The 16,420-nt window shown below is 37.0% G+C and overlaps 1 protein-coding gene across 3 annotated transcripts in view; it reads left to right on the top strand.

Annotated features, from left to right (window-relative positions):
- Positions 1 to 16,420, top strand: part of ATR (ATR serine/threonine kinase) — a 42,711-nt gene that overhangs the window by 2,534 nt on the left and 23,757 nt on the right. For 2 of the 3 annotated variants that reach the window (XM_055723529.1, XM_055723528.1), the window contains exons 4-21: positions 302 to 1,191; positions 2,196 to 2,383; positions 3,622 to 3,816; positions 4,037 to 4,263; positions 5,090 to 5,242; positions 5,383 to 5,581; positions 6,175 to 6,434; positions 6,825 to 7,015; positions 7,122 to 7,222; positions 7,535 to 7,706; positions 8,347 to 8,514; positions 9,398 to 9,592; positions 9,947 to 10,132; positions 10,595 to 10,687; positions 12,729 to 12,859; positions 13,056 to 13,199; positions 14,412 to 14,505; positions 15,525 to 15,650. In XM_055723529.1, coding sequence (XP_055579504.1) covers positions 302 to 1,191; positions 2,196 to 2,383; positions 3,622 to 3,816; positions 4,037 to 4,263; positions 5,090 to 5,242; positions 5,383 to 5,581; positions 6,175 to 6,434; positions 6,825 to 7,015; positions 7,122 to 7,222; positions 7,535 to 7,706; positions 8,347 to 8,514; positions 9,398 to 9,592; positions 9,947 to 10,132; positions 10,595 to 10,687; positions 12,729 to 12,859; positions 13,056 to 13,199; positions 14,412 to 14,505; positions 15,525 to 15,650 — 3,713 coding nt within the window. Of the gene's footprint in view, positions 1 to 301; positions 1,192 to 2,195; positions 2,394 to 3,621; positions 3,817 to 4,036; positions 4,264 to 5,089; positions 5,243 to 5,382; positions 5,582 to 6,174; positions 6,435 to 6,824; positions 7,016 to 7,121; positions 7,223 to 7,534; positions 7,707 to 8,346; positions 8,515 to 9,397; positions 9,593 to 9,946; positions 10,133 to 10,594; positions 10,688 to 12,728; positions 12,860 to 13,055; positions 13,200 to 14,411; positions 14,506 to 15,524; positions 15,651 to 16,420 lie in introns of those variants that run through there. The other variant, XM_055723530.1, reaches the window with a different exon arrangement.

Below are 16,420 nucleotides of genomic sequence, written 5' to 3'. Positions count from 1 at the left end.
AGGGTTTTTTTGGCAGAGGCAAATGACTGGAACTATGCTATGTAAAATGTTTGTCTTCCACCTCACCCTGCCCCGTGTGCATCCCCCCCTCTCCCCTTTTCCTCTTTTTTAATAAGAATAGCTGAAGAAAAGTCTCAGTGAAGGCTCTGTTTACTGAGCCTACATGCAGTATCTCAAGGAGTCCTCTTTTGTTTTACTAATGAGCAACCTGTGCTCAAGGAGGTGCTCATTAACAGGAGGTTTTGGTGGTTTTTTTTATCTTAATAGTTTTGGGTTTGCTCTTTCTTTTTTATTGTCCTAGAATTCAGTAACTGGATCATAACAAGGCTTCTCCGAATTGCTGCAACTCCGAACTGCAACACATTGCACAAAAACATTTGTGATGTCATTTGCTCTTTACTTTTTCTGTTCAAGATTAAGAGTTGTTCCATTTTTGAAGTACTAACAAAAGACTTGCTACAGCTTTTCCAAGACTTAATCTTCTTGCATGAAAGAGATGTACAAAACCATCCCTGGGGAGATGGACTGGTCTGGCCAGTGACTGTAAAGAGATTTTCAAGCAGTGTGAGTGACGATGTGGGATATTTAAGATTGGTACCACTACAGCTGATGGGCATGCCCAATGTGGAATGTTTGGAAGTTATATTAATGTCTATTCTGACAGATATTGTTGCAGATGTGTTTTTTGTAAGACAAGATACTATTCTGTGGGGAATAGGCTGCTCGCTGTTAGAGTATGGCAGTCCAAAAGTTAAAACTTTGTCAGTGAAGTTTTTAGTAAAATTAATTCATTTAGGAGGACCACCAGAACAGCTGGCCAGTGTTTTCTTCACAGTCTTCTTTGGAATTCTACAGTCAGCAGTTGAAATGAATACTGATGAATTGGAACTCTTTGGAGAACCACTCTTACTGTTGGTGAGGACATTATTGCCTTTTGAAGCTGATTCTTACAAAAATTTTGAACCTGTCTACTTGAATATGCTACTAGAAAAGCTCTGTGCATTGTTTGAAGACGATGTGTTTAGGTGTCTTCAGTGTGAAAAGCTGAAAGCTGCTTTTTGCCATATACTGCAATATTTTCTGGAGTTTGTTCCAGTTGGCTATGAATCTGCCTTACAAGTAAGAAGAGTCTATGTCAGTACCATATGTGGAATTTTTGTGAATGTGCTTGGAACTCAGGAAGAACAAGAGGTAGGTTAATTTTAAAAACTCTATTTGTTACGTGCATAGATCCATGTATAAAAATCTACCTCTGTGCAAGGAAGAAAATCTAGGAAATACCATTTTTAGTTGCATAATTAGATTGATACTCCTGGTTTCTCAACTGTTTCACATATTTGTACAGGTCTGAATTCTTTCATTAGTTGGTTGTAGCTGGACCCTATGGTTTTTTAGATGTATTGAACTATTGAGAAGCGTAAGGGTCTGTCTGTAATCATAGTATAAAGTGGGGGTAAGGCACAGAGTACACTCATTCAAGGTCAACTTTACAAGTAATTTCACTTCATCTGAGCTGCTCTTTCTAACCATATTCATTTTGTTGTATTTGTTCGGTACAGGCACACAGAAATTTTGAAATAAAATGGAATCATAGAATAGTTTTGGCTGGAAGGGTCCTTTAAAGGTCATTGATCCACCCCACCTGCAATGAACAGGGACAACTTCAATTAGATCAGGTTGCTCAGAGTCCCATCCAACCTGACCTTGAATGTTTCCAGAGATGGGGTATCTGCCACCTCTCTGGGCAACCTGTTCCAGTGTGTCACCACCCTCATCGTAAAAAAAAAAATAAAAAAATAAAAAAATTCTTCCTAATGTCCAATCTAAATCTACTTTTTCATTTAAAAGTACAATGAGGTGTTGATATGCTGAGTATTGCCCTTTACCCTATACAGCCATGTGCATATCATATTTATTGTCTCTTAAACTTAGCGTGTCTGTTTTGATGGCTTTGGTAGCAAGATATGGCAATAACTGGAGTACAGCTGTACAAGCTGCATTCTGTCTGGTAGGAACACAGGAAACTTCATTGCTTATGAGAGTTTTTGTCTTGTAATTGAAGTTTTCAAACTGAAAGATTTCTAAGAACTTTGTTACTATAATTTGAGATTTCATATTTTAAGTCAGAAACAACATGTCTTTGAGAAGTAAGGCATAACATACATCATGGTACCTCTGTTGTTTGTCCATCCCAGTACCTAGTGAGTCCACTTTATACAGCATTAAAAACACAAACGGAAGAAATCTTTCAGGAGCTTCATCAGAACCAGCTAGATACATCTGATACTGATGGATGGAGCAGCAGCAGTGATGAAGTTCCAGAGAAAAGACGACGACTAAGCATAGCATCAAAGCATCCCAAGAAATCACCAACACCAGTAACGTATGACCCAGTAATGTATAACACTTACTGAGTAACTACCTTTATAGTAATTTGGCTAGTGAATAATAGGAAATGACAACTTTTTTGAAGCAATTACTTCATAAGAACCAGATTGAAAGATCTTCTGGGAGAAGATCTAAATTATATTTTGAAGATTCATAATCTAGAGATGATTTTTAAGCCAAACTTTAATTAGAGACTATTTTTTAATACATTCGATGCAAATTGTTCTAATTTTTACACATAGAAAACTGAGAGAATATGTACTGAATGACAGAATCATGTATGTGGCTGCGCTGATGCTTTGGACATGTTTAAAGCAGGTCTAGTTAAGTCAGGTTGTTCTCAGATGAACGAAGCCAGTTTTTGGCCGCTGCTTGTGCTGTGCTTCAGCTCCATCATTATCTTGGACTTGTTCCAGAATGTTGATCTCTTTCTTGCATTTGGGCAGTCGAAACTGGCTCCAGCATGCTGTGCGCCACATATGGGCTCATGATCAGCCTTCACTCTTGATAATTCAGCCTAGTATGTAGTTGACCTTCTTTGCAACAAGGTCACACTGCTTTTATATTTAAGTTTAACAGAAGTCCCCCAGCTCATTTTCTCCAAAGGTCAGGCAGCCCTCTGCCTGTTCTGTTGCACAGGGGGGGGGTTGTGCCAATTGCAGGACACGTCTTTATTGACCTTCATGAGGCTCTTGTCAGCCTAGTTTTCCGGCCATTTGAGGTCCTCGAAATAAGCAGCTCTCCTTTTCTCCACAGAGCTATCTGTCTCATAGTAGAAAGGAATCCAGTTAGGTCTGGCATGATTTGCCCTTGGTAAATATCTGCTGGCTGTTCCTCGCCACCTTCTTGTCCTTTATATAGCTAGAAATGAGTTCAAGGAAGACTTTCCGTAACGTTCTCGGGGACTGATGTTAGTCTGGCAGGCTTATAGTTCCTTGAATCCTCTTTTTTGCCTTCCTTGAAAATGGGTGTAACGTTTGCCTTTTTATAGTCATCAGGAACCACCCTGGGATTGTAGTGTTTATAGCCTTTATAGCCTTTCAGATGTCTGATTTGCATCATACTTCACTTGAGTTAGTATCTTGTTCTCCCAAAGAGCATATTTAAGCTAAAGCTTCGTTTGGTATTTTCCTAATCTTGTATCCCACATGGATTAGCTCTGGTTTTGCTATGATGGTTTATCTTTTCTGGAAAAGTATGTATTGGAAAACAATTAATATGGTTAATTTACAGACTTAGTCCTGTAAACATGAAATTGAAGAGTGCTCTGTGGAATGCCATCACAAAGAAAGCTGCATCCTTAATACTTACCCTTGAGAAGGAAATTCTGACAGAGGATGTTCTTCAGACCATAGAAGGGATCGCTGTAATCCTGCGACTAGCTGCTTTGTGCATAGTTCATTTTTCTCCCCCAACAAATTCTACCAGGTAAAGGTACCAAGGTGAAACTGTGAGACCAATAGTTTCTTGGAACTGTTACTATAATTTCTGTAGATTACTTCAGTGCTTGTCCGTGTATCAGGACAAGTATTGGATAAGTCCTGTATGCTTCGAAGAACCACATTTTCATAATAACTTTGCTTACAAACAATACAGTATTAGATTTTTATAGTCTGTTGCATTGATCATGTGGTTTCTATTTTAACAGTATAGGTCATAAAGTAACTCATCCATGTAACGCTGACACATGTAAGAATACTCCGAGCTCCTCGGATTCAGTGGTGAATATACAGTTCATATGGATTTCCTCTGATTTTATCACAAGAGTATTGAAAACCTGTATAAACCTGTTAGAGGCTGCTACGCAGACTATGAACCTAGAACAAGTGATTGACAGAATAGTGAAAATCTTTGATGCTTTACTGTATGCACAAGGTGAGAAATCCTTTAAACTAGCATGTCTTTTATTGGATTTTTAAATTAGGAATGCATCTGACTAAATTAGTCTGTTGTGGAAGAGGTACTCAAATTACAGATCTTGTGCTGGAACTCCAATTCCTGTACAAAAAAAGTCACACTAAAAAACAAAGAGTGCTCCTCTCTGTTCAGAGAGCTTCTTTTGCATTCCTTTTTGAATGTATTTTACTAGTGTTTGCCTGTACTTCTGTAGATTTTTATCCAAACAAGGGACTACATAGGGATAGTTAATATGCCTAAGAAAGAAGGAACTTTTAGCAGCTTTCTTCTTAAAATACACAGAGGCAGCATGCTTTACTATCTCAGTTTCACTAAAAGATTTCAAGGCTTCTGACCAGCTTCAGCAAATGTGGCACATAGGAAGTGTACCAAAAATATTAAGTACTTGCATGGTTTTTTTAAAAGTAGCTAGTATGATGGAGGACAGACTCTACTAAGACTAAAGCATTATGAGTTCAGCTTACTACCCATCCCAAAGTCCACCTGAGAGTATTTGTACAAATCCTGAGATCCCAAAGTTGTATTCATTCTGCTGCTCATGTATGAAATGTTGTCAACTGTTTAATTAAATTTTTAGATTATTTTGATGTGGCACTACATCATATATTATATGTCTAAAATGTAGGATATCAACATGTGGGAACAGTGATACTAATCTATGTTGATAGAAAAAAATAACATTTTGTAACAAATTAAGAACATAAAATGTGCACCTGTTTTATAAACTATACAGAGTTGGACAAGTATCAGGGGGGTTTGTTGCTTTATTTTTTTTCACTTCTAGTGAAAATTCCACTAAGTGATGAGATTCTTGGTAACTTATGTGGATTGCTGTCTCTGCCCTGGATTTACAGCCATCCTGATGATTCTTTTCTTAAGTCATCTGCTTTTGGGTTCGATCCTCTAATTTTGAGTCAAAAAACTGCACAGTGTTTCTGTAAGTATTTTAAAATATATAACCCTAATGTTTCTCTGGAATGGTTCTTCTAAAGTAAAATTATTTTCTTTTTCCTCTTATGGTGATATTAAAAGTTTAGATCAAATAACTATTTGCTTAATTTTGGTTTTTCTCTTTAGCACCCCAAACTCAGTCACACTGTGTGCTCCTTCTGTCTCTCTTCCCAAAAAACATCTGTCTGGATTGGAGAAAATCCATTTACCATTGGGCACTACAAAGTCCCCATGAAGTAATTCGGGCTACTTGCATTAAAGGATTCTCTCTCCTGCTTCACCCACCAAGTGTGCAGTCCTGCAGCGTGATTCCTGAAGCTCTTTTGTATGTATTAATGCTGCTTTTCTGTCTCTGTGCAAGAAGAAAAAATAACAAATATGAAATGTATAAGTGCAAAAATAAATATTTATTTCTATTTCATCCAGAATTTGCTAGCTCTCAATTTCAGAAATTGTAAGATATCAACAGGATAGGTGTAAGTGATGATGTCTGTATGATGGAATAGTGTTCACTTCCCATGTCAGTATGCAAATTACTTGGCTAGTTGAAGACCCCAATTTGAATGAAGGAGGGGAAAGGTGATATCTTTGTTAAATATACGTGAGACTTGTCTGTATATCTCTTAAAATCTTTCCAATTTCCCTGCCTTCTGTAATATACAGCTTGGTGTGTTCTGTCCTATTGTGTCTGGTCTTCAGTTTCTTTAATATGACAGACTCACTGTGCTCAGTGCTTCTTCAGACATTTAATAGAACTTGAGGGTAATCTGGAAAGAAAAAAAGAGAATTTAATTTAGTCAGGTGGATCCTTAAATTGTCCTAATAGTACTTCTGGTATAGAGAATTCAGGCAATGTAGAAATACAGATTTCTAGGTAAATGATCTATTAAAATGGTTTTGGTTTTGTTTCCATTTCAGAAATCAAATTAAGGATAAGTCTGAGCTAGTCAAGGAGGCTTGTGCTGCTATAGTTGGGAAATTGTCTTGCTGTCTTTCTGGCACGTTCAGTGTACGACCTTCCTTAGTGGACTCTGCTATTAAGGATGTTACTTCTGGCATTTTATGTAGTAGCCTTACTGTGACTCCTACTCATGAAACAACTTGTTCCGTGCAAGCCCGTGTTTTCAAGCCATTTCTTACTCTCCTCGATAGCAAAGTATCCAGTTCAGTAAAGTTAGGTGGGTGACTTTACCTTTAACATTTTGCACTTCTATGTGAGGTACTAAGTCACTGCTACTATACTTTTCTGCATTCCTCTTTTTCTTTTTTTAATAGCTATAATGGTGCTTGAAGTGTTGTATTTCTGTTGATATCACCGCTTATCTTTGGAGTAGTCATTAATATTATTTTTAAACTACCATGGCTCAATTTTGTTCTATGGCTATATATAGAAACATAATACTTGATAAAATGTGAATCTTAAATAGTGTGCCTGGTTTGACAATACTTACTCTTCCGATTAACAAAAAATACAGTGTGCTTTATGGCTTACTTGCATCACTGTTTTGTGCACTTCAATAGATTTTTACAAAACATTAAAAATACTTTTTCCTTTCCTCGCCACCCAGCATTTATAGATAATATACCTCATCTTTGCAAACATCTGGATTTTAACACTGATGAGTCCAGTGTGAAGGTTCTTGTTGGGTCTTTATTAAATCTAATGGAAGATCCAGACAAAGCTGTCAGAGTGGCTTTCAGTGAGTGCATAAAGAACATACTAGAATCCTTAGACTCTGAAGAAGGATTCATAAAAGAGGTGAGTTTTTACTTGTTTTCTGTTGTTTTTCCTAACTTAACTATGGGTTTTTTTCACTAATGTCAAATGCTCTAAATTTTTTTTGGTTTTTTTTCCTATGTTCCAGCTGTTAGTTTCAAGAATGAAAGAAGCCTATACAAATGCCAAAATATCAAGAAATAATGAGCTTAAAGATACCTTGATTCTCACAACAGGAGATATTGGAAGGTATTTTTGTTAGTACAGTGAAAATTGCAATGTCAGTTTGTGATGCAAAGTAACCTTTTGTTCAGGTGTAAATGTGAGTAAATTACTTATTTCAAGGTCAGCCGTGGTCCAGAGACCTTTGCAACTGTTCCATGCTGTTGATTCGTATGGAACATTCTTCATTTTCTTTTGCCCTGTCATAGGAATAGATAAGCCATGCAAATAGAATGATGAGTCATTTTGCATTATGGTATCGTATATTCTGAAGTAGTGTTATTAATGCAGTGATTCTTTTCTCCTTTGTAATTCTTTTTCTTCTGCTTATTTTGTAAGGGCATCAAAAGGAGATTTGGTACCATTTGCCCTCTTGCATTTGTTACACTGTTTGTTGTCCAAGTCAGCTTCTGTGGCTGGAGCAGCATACACAGAAATTCGATCCCTGGCAGCAGCAAAGTCCATAAAACTGCAAGCATTTTTCAGTCAGTACAAGAAGCCTATCTGTCAGGTAAAAAGAGTTGATGGTTCTTTTTGTGTGTTTTGAAAATGATGTTAAAATTACAGTATTTTACAAGGTGAAATCTCATTGGACAAGAAAGAGATGATTTAAAAAACCCACAACCCACAAACATTCAGGAAGGATGGGAAGTCTTTGACTTTTTCATGATCTGCTCCCCTCAACAGTATTGCTTTTCTCTCTTATTCCCTAGATGCTGTTATTCTGAAATAAAGGAACTCTATATATAGTTTCTTGCATTGTATGGAACCTTTGCCACAAGAAGCTATGATTTTAAATTGGAATTGAAGTCAATGTACCACAGGCATAAGACTGATGTGATTGATTTGGTTTTTCTCTTACACCCTTTATCTAAAGACAGGAGCTCCGGTTAGAAGAAAATTATCAAAAGCAAACTTTTCTAATTTTGAATACTTTTTTAATAATGCAATGTCTGAATCCAGGGTTGTGAAATTAAATGTGGTTATTAAGTAAATGATAATCCAGTTCTGTTGCAAAGTAATAATCATAAATCTATGCAACGAATGAGAAGGAAAAACAGATGCATAGAATGAGGAGCAAAACTTTGTGTTTATTTTTAGGGAATGAAAAAGGGGAAAGTAATACTAAGTACATATTTCTTCATGCTTAGTTTCTAGTAGAATCCCTGCACTCCAGCCAGATGGCAGTATTAAGTGCTCCATGCCAGGGTAATGAGCTACAGAATCAAACAGCTGCTCACCAAAGAGAAATGGCTCTGGACATGTTATCTGAGATCGCCAGTGTATTTGATTTTCCAGATCTAAATCGCTTTCTCTCAGTAAGTTGGTCAGTCCGTTTTACTTTTGACTGTGTGCGTGTTTGCATGCTTGTGGATTTCTATTTTAGTCCACAAATTTTCAGTGAATGTCATGAAACTGAATCTTTTCTCTAGTTGCTCTTTGTTATAGTATAGAATACTCTGGGATTGCTGCAACTGGGAGCTCAAATGCAGAGGGACAGTTTTATCAAGGAGTTACAGCAGCGGCCACAGTGCTAATTCATGTATGACATGATGAAGTAACTAAGGCCTGGAGTGTTCATAGCGCATATTGATATTAATGATGTAGTGCCCTTGGAGGAATTATCTGTAAGGTGTGATTTTGTGCATGGTGTGTACTTTCTTGCTTCAAATGAAGAAAGATATTGTTCCGTGGATAGATCTCTTCCTGATCTGGTTAGATATCTGTCAGTCTTGAAGCCTAAGTAGCTTCTTATTCATACTCACATTTTGCTTGTTGGTAGATGGGAAGTGCACAACCATTAAGTAAGCTGTGTTCTAGTTGACTGGTAGGTTGGGGGAGTGGTGTTGAGTCTGGGTCTGGTTTTTTTGTGTTGCGGATTTTTTGTAGGGTTTTGGTTTTTTTTTCTCAAGATCTCTTTCTGTGGAGAATCTGTATAGACAGAAAAAATGCTAGCCCACTTTTGTTTGCATGCTTCTCAGTATGGATTAGGTGAAGCACCTCCTTAAGTAATTTATTTTATCTGCATTTTTCCTGGGTATTTCCATCTTAAAGTTGTTCTTTATTCATACCTGTGGTCATACGTATGACCAGAGATGTGTAATGTTGTACTGACACAAATGGAACAAAGCCAAACCCTGGGGTTTGGGAGGGTTTTTTTGTTTGCCTGTTTTTTCTATTGTGTTGTTCTTAATTTACCAGCGGACCCTACAAGTTTTGCTTCCAGACCTTGCAGCCAAGGCTAGTCCTGCAGCCTCCACACTTATTCGGACCATAGCAAAACAGCTGAATGTAAACCGAAGAGAGATTTTAATCAATAACTTCAAATACATCTTCTCTCATTTGGTCTGTTCCTGCTCCAAGGATGAGCTTGAGAGGGCGCTTCATTACCTTAAGGTAAATTGGCATTTGCTCTATTATATGTGCAGATTAGGAGCAACAATTAATGTATAGCAGGCTTTCTGCTTTATTAAAGTTAAGATATTGCAAAGTATAGGTGGGGAAATTGTGTATGCAGAAGTTTTGTTGTTCTTGTCATTCATAATCTGTTCTGTTGGCTCTGAAGAACTGTTGTAAGATATTTTGTGAACTTTAAAACTAAAAAAATTGTTTATCTAACACTGAGCTGACTAGAAGCTTTCTTTGATTTCTATGGTAAATCAACCAGAGTCAAATGCCTTCTGTTTCTCAGCGTGCTAGTTTCATTATGATGAAATGAAGACTTGGTTTCTGTTTGCTATTTGATTATAGAATGAGACCGAAATAGAACTGGGCAGCTTGCTTAGACAGGACTACCAGGGGCTGCATAATGAATTATTGCTGCGTATAGGAGAGCACTATCAACAAGTCTTCAATGGTTTGTCAATATTGGCTACATTTGCATCTCATGATGATCCTTATCAGGGACCTAGAGAAATAACATCACCTGAACAAATGGTAAGGACATAAAAATATTCATGTTCAGTTCTGTTCAGTGATATTTTTTTTCTCCAGTCTGAGAGTGAAGACAATTTAGTATTCTCTGAACATCACTTATTTGGTGGGGAAAACGAAGTGGAGGAAAGGCTGGCATTTCATATTACGTGTTCCTGTAACGGAGTTACATACCCAATATGCATAAAAAACCAAAACAAAAAACCCACTACAAACAAACAAACAAAGAAGACGCACAAATGCCAAAACCCTACCAAAGCAAAAACCCTATAGTCTAATAGGAATGTCTTTCATTAGTGCTGATACTTCATAAGGAGCAGTGTATGTATTTGGGATTCTTCTCATTTGTCTTTCCGAATTAGCATTTCATAGTTGCTTTGTAATTTCTTATAGCTTAGGAATATGTTAATAGTAAGATTGCTTGGAGTTTTTACTTTTCTTTTTTTTTTTCTTTTTCCTCCACAGGCTGATTATCTGCAACCTAAATTGCTTGGTATCTTGGCATTTTTTAACATGCAGTTACTGAGTTCCAGTGTTGGCATTGAGGATAAAAAAATGGTGCATAAACTTGATTATCTTTGTCTTAATATTCAAAATTAAGGGCTACTTTAATACTCCAGACTTATTTATGTGATTGTGCAGTTGTCATTGAAGTCTCAAAGGTACTAAGGCTCTGATGCGATGCTTGAAAACTGCTGGTCTCACTGTGGGTAGGACTTCTGTGTAAGCTCAAAGTTTTATTTTGTTTCTTTCATGTTTCATTTCAGGTAATTATATATTTCAGTTAGTTAGACATGGTACATCTAACAAGTCAGTCAATCAGTAATTATAGAGGAGGAATCCATGTGTGTGTTTTATATGTGTGAAAGAAATGAAGTGTAGGATGAGGGAATCTGGAGAAAACTGGAGTTACTGCAGGGAACAGTTACAAGGGCACCAAAGGGCAAAGCTAAAGAAAAAAAACATGCAAATCCAAGAGAAACAGCTTTATTTGTTTTGCTTCTCACAAAACAGCTCCTTTGAGTTTTACAGTAGAGACCATTTAGAGAAATTGAAGCTCACAACTTGAGACAGAGTCTGAAAATTCTGCTTTGCTGAGACAGTTTTTTTTTAACCACAAGACAGGCCTTTTAGCCACCTCACAGAGGCAGTGCAGATTTCTGTAGGGAATTTTTCAATGGTAGAATATATATAACCTTTACATTGACAGACTACATTTTGTCTGGTGTTCCTTCAAGCTTTTTGCTTCTCAGATATTCACATTGGAATGATCTCGTTTTCATAGCCTCTTATTTTTATGCTTTCTGCATTTCTTCATTTGTATAGTATTTCTTCTGCTGCACTTGGTGTTGTTTCTACCTTTTCTTGCTTTTTTTGTTCTTGGTGAGTTTCCCCTTCCATGACCTTTCCTTAAGCTCAAGTTTCTTTCTCTGTTACTGATTTGTTATGCTGGATGTTGTACTACCTTATTTGGTACAGTGTTACTGTGGCTGAAATATCTCCTGCTTTTTCTGTGTCTCAGTATTTCTCTTCTGTCCTTCTTCAGTCTCATTGACAACTGAGCTATTACCTGTTCCATGAAGCTTACCTATCACTTCTGCCAGAAGTTGTATGTCAATTCTGTTGTTGGTGTTTTGTTGTGGTTTTTTTTAAACATGTTTGTTTTCTCTGTATTTCCAAACCCCACTCTTTTCAGCTTCTAAAACTTTGGACATATAGTCAATTATCCTATAACGGGATTCTATAACTAATGGTATCCTTTGGTGTTACTCCTCATCAATCTATCAACAGCCTAAATAACAACTTTTTGTTACAACACTGTCAGTACAGAGTCCCTTTCATTCTCTTCTCTAACCTCCCAATTGTTTATTGAAACATCAGACCGCATTTGATGTCTTATAGAGTATGGTTTCTTAAGCCAACTGTCCTGGTTTAAGCTGAGATAAAGTTAATTTTCTTCTTAGTAGCTGTTGCAGTGCTCTGTTCTGGATTTGGTGTGAGAATAGTGTTGATAAATGTTCTTAGTTGTTGCTAGGTAATGTTTATATTAAATCAAGGACTTTTCAGTTTCTCAGGCCTTGCTGGGGAGGAGGCTGGAGAGGAATAGGAAATTGGGAGGGGACACAGACAGGACAGCTGGCCTGAACTAGCCAAAGGGATATCCCACACCTTAGAACATGCTGCTCAGTATATAAACAGGAGGAGTTGGCTGGGGCCGGCGAACTGCAGCTCAGGGAGTGGCTGGGCATCAGTCAGTGGGTGGTGAGCAACTGTACTGTGCATCTCTTGTCTTCTTTTCTCTCTTCGCTTTGGATTTTGCTTCTCTCCCCTTCTCCCTCCTTTTCATAATAGTAGTTGTTATCATTATTACTTGTTTTATTTCAGTTGTTAATTTGTTCTTATCTCAAGACTTGACTTTACATTCCCTCCTGATTCTCCTTGCCATCCCTGTGGCAAGGGGTGAGTGAGTGGCTGCATGGTACTTTATCAGCTGGGGCTAAATCACGACACTGAGGTAGCCTGGTTTTATTAGAAAATATGGCTTGTCTATGTTTTACTGAGTCTCTTAATACACTAAAATGAATTTCTCTATGTCTAGGCCTTGAACAGTCTTATGTCTTTAATGAAGCTCATGGGTCCCAAACACATCAGTTCAGTAAGAGTGAAGATGATGACTACGCTGCGAACAGCTCTAAGATACAAGGATGACTTTCCAGAACTGTGTTGCAGGTGAACTGATAGTGTGCCCAGTGACATGCCATTTGTGTCCTTGAATACACTGTTTTGTTTTGTTCTAGACAGTAATCTAAACCATAGAGCTGAAGTAACTTTAAAATGCTTCTCACCTAAATGACTCACCTAAAACATCTTTATGCAGAGAAAAACATCATTGATTACTGTTGTTTTGTTGTCTTTTCTTGTTTAGAGCCTGGGATTGTTTTGTTCGAAGTCTGGACCATTCATACCTTGGCTCCTTGCTTAGTCATGTGATAGTAGTGTTATTGCCCCTAATACATATCCAGCCAAGGGAAACTACAGCAGTATTTTACTTTCTCATAGTTGAGAACAGGTACCGTACAAAATATTTACAGTTATGTTGATTAAATTCTGCAATACAAATGGGGATGATGCTTAATTAAAGTTGTCCAGCACTGAGATGAGAAAAATTGTTTTTCTGCAAAATTGTGTGTGTTCTATAAAAGTCCCACTTCTCTAAATTACAATGAGATTGTGAACTTTTACAAATAATAGCCTCATCTGAAAAGGTGTTTTTATTTTGTCCTTTAAAAATACATGATGATATGGCCAACTTACAACTCGTTCAGACACTGATCCTTGCCAGGTTTTCTGATTCCGTGTTGTTTTGTGCTGGTACAGAAGCAGACTTCCCTCTACAGGGCACACAGCGAGGATAACAATGATTGTTAACGTTTACTGTAAGCTAGAGAGAAGTGTACAGGATTGGAAATAGGAAATTAGTTACTTATTTGTTTCCTTCAATAATTAGTTATACTTAAGTGCACAGAATTTAATGTTGAGTAAGATTTCATACAGCCTCCTCACAAGTGCTTGCACCAACTGAAAATAAAACCAGTCTAATGCAAAAGACTTAAATTTTTGTGACACTTTTTCACAACAGTGTTGAGCCTTAATTCTTTTTATTTTATTGTTTTTTAGCTTAAAATTATGATTTGGGTTTTTTTTTTAGGAATGATGATAGTTTTTATCTTGATTACTTTTGTTGGGTTGTCATTTTTCTTGCACTCTATCATGCCAACAGTATTCAAAATAAAAGGCGACAGCAGGAGTAATAAGGCTCTTGTAGAAGCCCATATCAGCAAAACTGAAAGAGATTCCTTCATGTTAGGAACACAGAATTCTTTTTTTTGGTTGTGTTTCCTTTTCTTATGAGGAAAACTGGAACAGGATTCACATCAAATAGGATTATGCTCACCCTTTGGCCAGTGTCCAAAATAAGAGCAGCCAGTCCTGGTAGAGATGAATGGCAACTTTGAAACCTTTGGAAAGAACTGTCTTTGGAAGAGAAAGTAATTTAAAGCGTAGAGGAGGAATACCTGTGGCTTAGTCAAGTAACAAGAGAAACAAATTGTTTAATATTTATACTTAGATAAAAATCCATGGAATTTACTTTTTTGTTTTTCAAGCCTTTGTTGTTCCTGTCATTACATTTCATTGCTTTCTGTTGATGGGTTTTTAAGGTTTTCCCGATCCAACTAATGTTTGCTATGTTCTTTGCAATGTTTTTTTTGCTAACTATTAGGGATGCAGTGCGAGACTTTTTACATGAAATATATTTTCTGCCTGACCTTCCGGAATTAAAAGAAATTCAGGTCGTCCTTCAGGAATACAGAAAGGTACAGCTTCTTTTATTTATTTTTTTATTTTTAATGTGTCAAATGAATTAATGACAGATGAAGAAAATATGTAGTTTACTGTTAAGTGGAAATAGTACTTCTCTGCTTCCACAACAAAACAGAATTTGTGTATTGCAGGAATACTTTGAAGCAGGTTCTGATTTTTCTTTAGGAGTGAAATACGCTCATGTTCAACATGCTTGTTTATGTAGCATCTCTTAAACACTTTTCAACTTTTTCAGACTAAAGATATTATGAAAATCAGCAGTATAAGCTATGGCAATGATTGTGTTACAAGAGAAACTATTTTAATTTGATCCCCCTTCCATATTCTCTTTAAAGCTAACAAAATTTGTCTATTTTCAGGAGTACTCTGTTGTAGAGGAATGAAGGCAGTGGGTTGATCAGCATTGATAACATGCAGCTGTGGCCTTGCCTCCAAGGCAGTGGGTTGATTGACATGGGCAATGTGCAGCTGTAGCTCGTTCCTGCTAAGTGGTTAAGTAGCCCTGAGGATGGTGGGAGAGGGGGTCAGATGGAGGAGGAGCAGTATGGTCTGACCTCTGGAGGAGGGAGATACAGCACAGTCAGTAGAATCTGACCAATAGTAAAGCCTTGTTGCAGCCGACTAGTTTGATTGTGCTGCAACACTCCGTGGTCTATTTGTTTTGCTTGCTGTCAGAATGGTTAGGTAATAGATGGGAAGTAGCAATTATGTAGTGGGAGTGAGGTAACAAAAGTAAAAATTAATTTGATTTTCAGATAATGAGGTACTCCAAACAGCTTATTCTGATTTAATTACTTTTGTTTATGCAATCATTATACTTGCACAGAGGTGTAAATATAGCCACTTTTTGAAGAAAACATTTTAAGAAACAATGAGTCTGTGGTCTATGGATGTAGGTGAGAATGTAGGCAGAAAGGTAGTTGTTTGTGCTTGTTCTCACTTGTGTTGAGATGTTGCTTAGCTGTGTTCTTGTTATGCTTAACTTGAACTTCTAATGTCATGTCTTGTTCAGGAATCCTCCAAAAGCACCGACTTGCAGACAACACTGCAGCTGTCTATGAGGGCTATTCAGCATGAGAACGTGGATGTTCGTATTCATGCACTTACCAACCTGAAAGAAACATTATATAGAAATCAGGTATAGAAAACTGCCTTCAGTAGAAATAAAAATAAATCAGTCACATCTGGACCAACAATATAAAAATCATCACTGTTACTGGATATTAACATGAACTGTGGTATTCTCCTCAAATTATTAAGCTAGCTGTTTCTTAATGTAATGGGGAGTAGGGGTTCTTTTTCATCATGTCTCCTTGCGAGAGGACTCTCAAATCCTCCAAATCTGTGGGATGTACCACTAGCCTTGCTGAATCAACATTTCTTATCTTTTCTTCAACTCTGAGGAAAGATATGTCTTAAGAAGTCCATTTCAGCAATCTATTGTGTGGGCTTGTTCTCTGTTAGAACATGTATGGCTTTTGCATCAGGAGACTAATACATTAAAGGCTGCTTTTTTGTGTGTGTGAGTGTAATATCTGAAAGAATTAAGATGTGTGTGACCACCTCACACCTTTAATATTTTTTTCCTCTTCCGTCTTTGCCTTATACCCTCAATAATTTGAATTAATTGATTATACTAAAATAACTTTTATAGCCATATGTAAGTTGAAGATACTGCTTCACAAATCTGTGTGTTTATATGCCCAGAGAGGTGTATGTGACTTAATTTAATAAATAAATCAATAAACAAATCTATGCCCTTAATAGCTATACAATTGTGGGACACTCTTTTCAGTCAGAAATTTAAAAAAATCCTAGCTTAAGAACAAACAATCGTTATGTATGTATATTCCTGGCCAATGAGTAATTCTTGCAGCTCAGGTCAGCAAAATCTTGCCATGTCTTTCT

Source organism: Falco cherrug, chromosome 11 (genome assembly GCF_023634085.1).
Source record: "Falco cherrug isolate bFalChe1 chromosome 11, bFalChe1.pri, whole genome shotgun sequence".
In the NCBI taxonomy this organism is placed as follows: Eukaryota; Metazoa; Chordata; class Aves; order Falconiformes; family Falconidae; genus Falco; species Falco cherrug.
The sequence above is the reverse complement of the archived record's forward strand: the minus strand, read 5'-3'. Positions and strand labels throughout refer to the sequence as shown.